The sequence below is a fragment of the Astyanax mexicanus genome, chromosome 4 (genome assembly GCF_023375975.1).
Source record: "Astyanax mexicanus isolate ESR-SI-001 chromosome 4, AstMex3_surface, whole genome shotgun sequence".
Classification (NCBI taxonomy): Eukaryota; Metazoa; Chordata; class Actinopteri; order Characiformes; family Acestrorhamphidae; genus Astyanax; species Astyanax mexicanus.
Genome location: NC_064411.1, coordinates 38,854,940 through 38,865,025, shown reverse-complemented (window position 1 = coordinate 38,865,025; position 10,086 = coordinate 38,854,940). Strand labels below are relative to the sequence as shown.

At 39.6% G+C, this 10,086-nt stretch overlaps 1 protein-coding gene across 2 annotated transcripts; it reads right to left on the bottom strand.

Moving 5' to 3' along the window:
- Window positions 1–193: 193 nt before the first annotated feature.
- On the bottom strand, window positions 194–6,787 carry bmi1b (bmi1 polycomb ring finger oncogene 1b). Of its 2 annotated transcripts, none has more exons than XM_007236065.4 (10): window positions 6,370–6,787; window positions 3,275–3,405; window positions 3,102–3,198; window positions 2,923–2,978; window positions 2,337–2,381; window positions 2,123–2,231; window positions 1,988–2,030; window positions 1,761–1,859; window positions 1,576–1,656; window positions 194–1,352 (listed from the first exon to the last, which is right to left on the bottom strand). In XM_007236065.4, the coding sequence occupies exons 2-10, from the start codon at window positions 3,390–3,392 to the stop codon at window positions 1,014–1,016; spliced, it is 987 nt and encodes a 328-aa protein (XP_007236127.2). In that variant the 5' UTR covers window positions 3,393–3,405; window positions 6,370–6,787; the 3' UTR covers window positions 194–1,013. The 2 variants fall into 2 exon arrangements, with proteins under 2 accessions (XP_007236127.2, XP_007236126.2); XM_007236064.4 differs by having other exon boundaries at window positions 2,331–2,381; window positions 6,370–6,785.
- Between the last annotated feature and the right edge of the window lie 3,299 nt (window positions 6,788–10,086).

Genomic DNA, 10,086 nt, shown 5'->3' with positions numbered 1-10,086 from the left:
CAGTAAAAGTTCCAGTAATCACAAAATCCAGAACTGGAAACTGGATTCCAAGTCCAGATCTGATGATGACCTGGCTAATGGTATAGCACCTGTGTGAGTGTTCAGGGGAATAAGTGCAATATGCAACCCATATACCAAAATTTTTCCAAGAAACAGCATCTTTAACCAATTAAATCCATTAAAAGTGTCTACATTTAGTAATAAAAATGTAAAACGTTTATTCAGATAAAGGTTCCATATTGTGCAACAAGAAATGATACACTGGCTTAAACAAACAGTTTTGAGAATTACAGAGAGATGTGGAGCGCAGAGAACATTAATACTACAACTGAAGTATCCTTTTACACACAAAAAACAGTTTTTAAAAGGCAAAAAGTCCTGATCCATGAGGAATAAATCCAAGCAAAAATGTTCAATTCTCAGTTGCAGTTTGGGGACAATATCCATTCTAATGTGGGAAAAATCCAAAGGTCATAATTCAGTAAGGCCTAAACACTAACCTCTGTGTTTCACAGCTAGTTAGAAGGACACTGCTTGATGTGAAACTATAGGCATGATTTGAAAGGATGTCACAGTTGACAAAAACGTAATAGCCCTTAACTGTTCAATTGAATTCGATTGAATCAATTGCCTTTTTACAAAAGCCTGCCATTCCTGGATGTGTGTAAGTGAAACGTTGCACTTCTAATCAAGGACAGGAACGAAAATAAAAATCATGATTTTTACACATTTATGATCTAAGCTAAATGAATGGTTTGGCGTTCATACAAAATGACACAATTGAATTTCTCCTTCATCCACAAAATATACTTCACAATTCTCCTTCAGCCAATGAGAGCTTAGTAATCAACACAAACATAACATAATCAATGCCATGTTTCAAATTTCCCACACGTTGTGACAAAAACAAGTATATATATTTAAACATATATAATACAAAAAATGAGGGTGGTTAAAAAAGAAAGCATCTACAGAACAACTCTGGATGATTTTGGTGTCCTTAGGTCTCTCAATCAGCCCAAAGTGCTGGAGCCGTTGATCGAGCCTTTGCTGGGTTTGCTGCTGAAAGAGACTTGACCATTGGGGCTGGCTTTGGTGGAGACTCCATTGAGAGTGGAGATGTGGGGGAAGGTTGGGTGTGGGGTCTTGACCAGAGCGCCTGGGCTGGATGAGGAGGAGGACGTAGAGGGGGCAGGGGCAGGGACATGGGCGGATGGGCTGCTGGGCTTATCGCTGCCAGAGTCACTCTCTGTCTCTGGCTTTCTGCCTCCGGTGGCACCGGTCCTTGGGTTACTCAGTTTCATCTTCTTACATCCAGGACGAACTCTGTACTTCAGCGGCAGGGGCCCATTCTGGAAAACACCAAATAGCCCATTACCTTATGTCAATGGAGAGGGTTTAAATGCCTTAAAACCCTAAGCCTGGGACAACCCTTAGAAATGTTTTAATTAGTTGAAGATATAGTTACCATATAATACAATTGTAGTTACTGAGTTAAATGTTTAAATACCATAAATATTGTTACTTTGTAAAATAACTGATTAAAACACACCAGAGGAGGAGTGTTTCTCTTACCCTTCTCCAGGTGTAAATATAAGCAATATCCATTAACGTGTAGTAATCCTTTAGAGGCTCATCTTCATACATAACCTCAACCTAAAAAACAGGGAAACTCTTCAACCCACAGCTCCATTTTTTTATAAAGTAGGTCATGTAAATTATGTAGGTATTTTTTTGTTACAAAAAATTCATGAACTCACCTGAAAGGTACATGGAATATCCATTTTACTTCTGAGAAATTTTCTGAGATGCATGACTGTCATAGCAGCAGGGCACTGTAAATATCGCTTCACATTTGTCTGTGGAAGTTAAGATGATGATTTAGATTATTAGAAACACAATCAACCCTGTTTTTACTGTATTGATATTGTGAAATGGTTTACCTAAACACACATAAGAACCTGAAGTCAGGTAGGGAATGAATTACCTCTTTTGCCGTTTCCTTTTCTTCCCCATTAGCACTGTCAAATCTGATAAAAATAAACAAAATAGAAATTAAGACCTGGTCATCAGTTACATTTAATTGGACCACACTAGAGGCCTGATATTTGACAGAGCTCACCTGCTCTGATCAAAAAACTCAATGGAGAGGCTGATTATCTCATCATCAGCAATTATTCTCTTTTCTTCGTCAGCCACCTCTCCTCGATCCTCATTCGATCCATTTGTAGCTGCAAAAATACAAAATGTTGCTTAATTTACAGCATTTTTCATTGCAAAACTGTGACTAAAATATATTATTGCTAAAAAAATAAATAAATGTCTGTTACCGTCACCTGATGGATGTTCGGCATAAAAATCCCTTCTTCGTTTCATTTCATCTGAATAACAAAAATATGTTCAGCACATTTGTTATATTATTTAACATAATTTAAATATGTTTAAAAAAATCAATAGGCTTAAAAATGACTTTGAAATTAGAAGTTAGTATATATTTTTACTCTTGATAAAGTGCACAATAAAGTTTAAGTTCTGATTTTACCAAATTGAAAATCTCTGGAATATAATCAAGATGGAGATGGATGATCTCAAGCCATCAAACCAAGATGAACTGCTTGAATTTGTGCACCAGGGGTTGCATAAATTATCCAAAGCAGTGTGTAAGAATGGTGGAGGAGAACATGCCAAGATGCATGAAAACTGTGATTAAAAACCAGGGTATTCCACCAAATATTGATTTCTGAACTCTTAAAACTTTATGAATATGAACTTCTTTTTTTCCATTATTTGGGGTCTGAAAGCTCTGCATCTTTAAAATGACAATATTTTTTATTTGGAATTTGGGAGAAATGTTGTCCATAGTTCATAGAATAACATAATCTTTGAGCAATGTGTTCCACTCAAACTCTTCCAGTCACTTACTTTTAAACAGACCAGGCACCAGCTTGTACACAATATCCTGAAGGGTTTTATCTGACCTGGAATATACAGATCATTTCATTTATACTTTCATCATTTTTCAAAGCACTTAATCATCACTGTGTCCACGATACAACAGGCCCAATACCACAAGTAACAACTATCATCAAAAAAAGCTTTACCTGATATTCAACAGAGGCTTTGTTTTGTGTACTTGAACGTCGCAGATGGGACAGTACTTGCTGGTCTCCAGGTATCGCACTATACACATTTTACAAACTGAGGAAAAACGACCAATCAGTACATACAAGCTTAATCATCACCATAAAACCAGCGAAAGTGAGTCTTCACTTACACGAATGCAGACATTCTACGATAGTGGTGGCGTCGATGAAGTATCCTCCACACAACACACACATCAGGTGTGGATTTAACTCCGTGATCTTGATCCTCGTCGTTCGATGCATCTTCATATGTGGCGGGAAACTGGGAGAGACACGAGGGTAGAATCGGTTTCAGTGATCTAAAGCGAGCTTTAGGCTAAATGGGTCTTGGACCTTTTTTTTTTAGGGGTGAGGGGGTTGATAACACATTCAATCATATTAATGGTCTAAAGGGATCTCTAATGGTAACATCTGAGCCCCAATTCTAGTTCGGAGACAAACACAACTTTACCACATTTATATGTTTTAGTCTTTTTTAGCAGGGCAATTACTTATTATGTAAAATTACATATTTCCCCCAAAGTAATTTTTTTATCTTCTGCCAAAACTGCTATTTAAAAAGCTTAAAATACGTACAAAATATACTTGATGTCTAAACAACTTGAGCAATTTGAATAAGTGACGGTAAAAAAAAAGAAAAAGCTGGCTTGACATTTATCCTTTTCCTCAGGAGATACCATTAACTATTTTTTTTATAAAAGTCCAACCAGTTCTTATCATACCATATTTAGCTTTAAAAGAACCAATCCCTCACATTTAATTATTTAATTTAATATTTCGACCACATACCTGTTAATTAAAATGCAAAATACAAAAAGGTTTGACCTGGTTTCCTACAATATTTTTTTTTTTCTGAGCCAGCAGATGCTAACAGTTAAACCTCCAGCATGATTTCGCGCCATTCGTAGGTGAGGTGGCTCGCGCTGAAACGCCAGCTCTCGCTGTTGCTATGCGACGGCGTAGATTCGCCAGTCGGTAACGGAGCGGAGCGAAGGCGAGCCCCCTCTCAGATTCACTCGCCCGTTATTTTCATACTTTTATGGCCGTTTTCGGAGAACAGGACAGGTTAAAAACAACACGTCTCCGCCGACTCCTTCACTATAAAATATACGGGCACTAACGTGGCTGCCATTTTGCCACACCGTCTCCTCTCACGGGCGAGTTTGTGGCGAGAAACGGCGCGCCATTGTTGAGCTTGTGTTTTGGTATTGTGTGTTACGGTAACGGAGCGGCCTCCGCCAACAGAGAACACCGAATATGACCGTTTCCCGGATGGTGGGGCTGCTTGTCCGGCCTTTCTTACTCCTGAAGTGCCGACTGAGGCGGAGAAAGTGTCGCCAGGTCGTGTCGGAAAGTGTCGGAGTCCCGCCGCTTAAAACCTGCCTGTTACCGACTCTTAACCCGGTGATAACGGTGTTGACACGGAATGGAGCTTCTAAAAAGAGTGTGAACTCAAAATCCGCATCATTCTAGTGGAGCAGAGCTGATCCAGGTGTAGACCTGGTACAGCCACATAAGCCGAACTGAAAGGTTGGCCAACGTTAATTTTGTGTGACATGATTAGCCATAACCTATACAAGAAAGCAAAGCAAAAGCTGGACATAATAACACCATCAGTTCATTCACTATTAGTTTATTTATTTTATTTAGCTCATTTAACGACTAACAGAATCGTCATGACAATTTTTAGTCAAATTCAATTCAAGCCAAATGTATTTTTATGCCTGTTTTATTTTAAGCGAGTTTTTGTGGCCGCACGTATAAAACGCTAATAACGTCTATTACTCAGAAGCATCTTTCTGCCGTTTGGCGTTTTGTATAGCTCTACCTGCTCGCTAAACAGGAAGACATGTTCCTCGTGTCTTATATTTCATATTAATTTATTTTTTTATACTTTAGCTGTGTTAAAGACAGGGCTGAGGCTGCCATGGTCCTACTGGAAAGCGGCTGAGGCAGAACAGGTGACTCTCTTTGTCAAGATCATCTTTGTCATATCAGATCTGTCATTAAAGGCAAGGCTAACCGTGAAGCTGTACATCTAGCAGGCTACAGATTCACACATTCCTATATCGAAACGATGAATGGTAAATAGGAATGTTAGACCGAAATATAATATAGAAATATATATATATAAGTCCATCATTTAAATTATCCATCATGATTAAAATTTACATTATCCAAATGTATGCCTTTGAAATTAAACGTGTTATAGCTAATATTTAACCTGTATCCTAATTATATGGTTATATATACAATGTAAACAGCATGCTACTTTTCAGCTCAAGGTCAGAACTTCTCTTTTCTTCCAGTTCTCGGCCTGCAACAACTTTTTCCCCCAGTGATGTAAACAACGTTTTACCAGCTGTTTTAATTTATTATTTTCCACAATGATATATAACAGACATGTCAGGTGTGGGCCAGCACCAGCTTATCTTGACTTGCTTAGACCCACAGTTTACCAATTTCGCCTATTTTAACTCAATTTAATTTACTGACAGACAGTGCTGCTCAAAACAAAGCAATTTTAAGCGAATTTAAGCAAACCATTAATTCAGTTTTGATCTTCGATTCAGTGCGATTTGAAAATCTGAGGGCAAAATAAGACAAATTTTCAGCAGTTGGTCAATAATAATCCGATTTTTTTCCCTCAGGGCCTTACACACCTCATTCCAGCCAGTGTATTCGCGTCTTTGCTCCGGTTAGCTGCTGGACAAATTCGGGAGACCTTCTGAAGTTAAGTTAATAAATTGGAGCGCAGGTTGAAGAACGCGGTCACGTCAAATTTACCCAAACCTGCATAATCTAAACAACACGGCCGTGTCAAAACGAGCCGACAATCCGTGGAAGATTTACCCACAAGAAACGTGTGAAAGTAGGAGAAAAGGTTGAACACTCGACCCTCCGCGGTTCCTCTCACCGTTTTCAGACTTTTACACCAAAACACACCAAAACAACCGCTCAGAAGACCCGGAGACGGGACTGTTAGCGTACTATAGACCACGAAGTATTCGAATGAGGGCTTCGGAGTAGAGTTTTCTGTTTGGAAATGAAAATAAATACACGTTTAAGGGACACGGAACCACACAAGGAGCAGCAGCGGGAGGAGGAGGGCAACATTGTTACGGTGTGTATCGTAGCCTCCCTCCGCCAGCAGAAAGCATAGGCTACGTCTAAGGCTCTTCTGAGGAGCTCTATCGTGTAGGTTGAAGCTGAAGCAGCGACCTACCTGCTGTAGACCGTGGCGGTTTCTTTCCAGTGGTTCTTTGGTGGCAGACAATGAAAGTTGAGAGTCGATCAGCAGAAAATGAATGCTACCCAAGCGGCCATCTTGGAATGAAGTGCAGACGCTGTCAGTTGCAGTGGCTCCACCGCAGCAGCTCCATTGTAGCCTCGCTGCGCCGCTTCACACCAACCAACCCACCAGGCAGCCAACCAACCAAGGATCCTCTCAGTGTTGATGCCGCGGTGGTAAACAGGCTCTCCCTGAATCGGACCTTTCCGTTGGGTGGTTTGAAATACGCCGTGCGTGCGCACCCGTGTGTGTGCGTGTATGTGTGTGTGTATTAGCGTATGTGCGTGGCTCGGCTCTGCTCTGCTTGCTGGAGCTCTGGAAACTGACACCGTCCCCAAAATGGCTTTAGTCCGCCCGCCCTGATCTGTCACGTGGTGCTTTTGCTCCTCACGGGGAGTCTGGGAATGGGCGCTGAAGGGGGGCAACAAGGGGTCCCCAACATAGCCCCGGGGAAGAAGGGAAAAGCTCCCAAGACTGACTAAACGTCTGATGGGTTCTCTGAGTTCTCTCAAATCTACACCATGGTTTATAGAAAATTTAGGATAACGTTTTTCTTTCTGTCTTATTTATTTTTTGGACCGTGACCAACCCCATAGTTGGGGTTACCGTTGTAGCTACAAACTGGAAAAAATATGGCAAATATACATATAAATACATTTCACAAAATCTATATTGTTACTTATACATTATGCTGCTTATGTTTATTATACTGTATCATCTCAAACAAACTCTTAAAACTAGATGCTACAATAAAAGACTCTTAAAACAGACTCCTAACAATGGTGGTTCTAGTGTTTTTTGAGCGATGCCGAAGAAACTCTTCGTGATCTATTAAGAACCGCGTCTGTACAAGACATTCTGAATCTGAGAAGCCTTAGATGGTTCTACGTATCTTTTCACACTTCGCTTTTACCACAAAAAATGTGTTTCTTCTGTGGCATCTCTCAAAGAACCAGTTAAAGCTCCATGTTAAAAACTGTGAACGCACTGAGGAGCATGAAAGGAAACTGGCCTGACGTTTTTTAAATTATTTATTTTTGCTTGTTTTATTCGTATATTGGTTTACATTGGGTTAGGCTGGTTCTTCTTTCCAACCTTCACTGAATGAGGCTGCTATATGTTTAAACAGGCTAAAACATATAAAGTAAAAGCGTTGAGCAATAAAATTAATTAATCATTTAGAGCAAACGTAATTATCAACCAAGTTGCGCAGTCCATACAGACGCAGTTAACAAACAAACAAATAAATAAATAAAAGCCCAAGGGCCCCTAAAGCAGTCCATTCTGAGCTTATTTCACAGAGGACATCTCAAAATGTTTTAAAAGATTATTGACCAAGACGACGTTATTGATAAATAACGTAAATCCTGCTGCTTGGTCTGTAAAATCAGTTGGTCGTTTGAGATTTGCAAACATGTAAACATGGTCTATTTTATTCTCGGATTTGGTCGCATGCATTATCCTTCACAGAGAAAAATAAAATCTAAACTCATTTTAAAATTTTAAGAATGAGGGATCTACATATTCAGAGCAGAAATGTACGTTTATTCTTATATAAATATGTTAATTGACTAATATACAAAATAATCTCGGGCTCCTTAAAGTCTGTGACTGTGCGTATTAGTTGTGGGTCTTTCAATACATCGATCGGTTTATTTGTGCGTCAGTCCGTGCTGCTCCGCTCCCCTGTTCAGACACACGGTGGTCCTGCTTCTTCAGCACGGCCGTGTTTGCTTGCCATGCGGTGACGTCAGCCGCGCTCCGGCTGCGCAGCGAAAACAAAAGAGCAAGCTACTTCAGTGCGCGCGAGTGGAAACGCTTTACGTAAAACACACGCCAGTTAAGGGCTCAGCACAACTGAAATGTGAACGTTCTCTGCGTCGTTAAGAGCTAAGCGTTAGGACCCCGTTATTACTAGCGCACAAGGCTAAACGTTACTCGTACACTTGTGTTCAAAATCGAATGTTGGCTCGAGTTGTTAAGAGGCTCCCCTCAGCAGCATACTCGCAGTGGGTACTCTGCACAAGTTAGAACTCAAGTACACATTTGGACCGGGGCCAACGCGCCTAATGCTGACGTATGGTTTTTAAGTGATCCAACAAAGATAGTTTTATTTATTTTTTGCTTACGTCAACGCGTCTTAAGGCAGAAAACGACTGATATCAGATATTCTTCACGCTACTGTGTAACATCTGCAAATATGCTCCACTGACTAGCTAAAACAAAATAAAAAATATATATATAAATGACTTGAACACATACAGTTATGAAAAAAAATAAGAGGCCACTTTAAAAAAATAGTTTCTTTGATTTTACCAAATAGAAAACCTTAGGAATTTAATCAACAGGAAGATGGATGATCACATGCCATCAAACCAAGCTGAACTGCTTGAATTTTTGCCCCAGGAGTGGAATTAAGGTATCAAAAAGCAGTGTGTAAGACTGGTTGAGGAGAACATGCCAAGATGCATGAAAACTGTGATAAAAAAAACAGGATCTCTGCATTTTTTCTGTTATTTCAGCCATTTCTCATTTTCTGAAAATAAATGCTCTAAATGACAATATATTTTTATTTGGAATTTGGGAGAAATGTTGTCCGTAGTTTAATAAACAACAACGTTCACTTTACTTAAACATATAAATAGCAAAATCAGATAAACTGATTCAGAAACTGAAGTGGTCTCTTTTTTTCCAGAGCTGTATATCTGTGCATACCTTCTTGCACTTAATTTATTACAGATGTATATTAACCACCTCTGTTATTTATTTCACATTGCTCTTGTGCCCTGTTTTATTTAGTTTGCATAATGCTGCTTCTTGCGCGTCTGGTAGATTGTAATTGCATTATTATAAAGTTGCCTACAGTTATCTGTTAGAAAATGATCTTGGCCACCAACACGTCTGAAATCAATGGAGTGAGCCGTTAAATCATTACGATCCTTCACGTTGTAATTTTAGACCGTCGAGAACACCCAAAATGCTATTCCAACCACCAGACACCTAACTACTAATTATTTTTCTGGTTTATTTTTATAAAGAACTATTTGCGCAATAAGGCAGACAGATACTGAATATTTGAAATAAAAGGTAATCAGCATTTTAGATCAGCGGTTAGTGAACTGGATTCATGTTAGGTTGTTGGTGTAGCCTATTACGCTGCATGTTTACGCTGCATTCTTTAGCCACTGATTTTAGCGATCGGCCGATCGGTCGATCCATCGACTGATTGATCAGCGGTGTGACTGACAGATGGAGGTCAGGACTCCGGCTTTGTAATTCCAGTAGAACCCAGAGACCCGAGACACAGAGAGGGAATTCCTGAGAACCTCTGTTTTTACACTAAAGCTATTTTGTCTGTATAGTGAGGTTATTTTGATCTTATTTCATGCTGTTTTACACACTTTTCTCTGTGCACTCTCTCTTTACAAGGTATTTATAACTCAGCAGGATCTTGTCTGGTCCTGAAGCGTGAAGGTGCTCGGTTGTGAACTTTTCTCAAAACTGAATCCGATCTGATAAGATCTGAATCTGATTAGATATGACTCTGACTGGATCCGACAGTAAAAATAATTTACGCTTTTGATTGTAGGACCTTGGGAGCTTCTGCTGCGGATATTCTGCCTCATCACATAATGGTGATCTTTAATCCAT

What these genes read in the sequence shown, in the direction of transcription:
- bmi1b (XM_007236064.4), bottom strand. Translation starts at nt 3,392, where the DNA reads ATGAAGATGCATCGAACGACGAGGATCAAGATCACGGAGTTAAATCCA. An exon ending in CGAACATCCATCAGGTGACG is followed by an intron (nt 2,232 to 2,330) that starts GTAACAGACATT and finishes GTATTTTTGCAG; the next exon opens with CTACAAATGGATCGAATGAG. An exon ending in AAAAGGAAACGGCAAAAGAG is followed by an intron (nt 1,860 to 1,987) that starts GTAATTCATTCC and finishes TAACTTCCACAG; the next exon opens with ACAAATGTGAAGCGATATTT.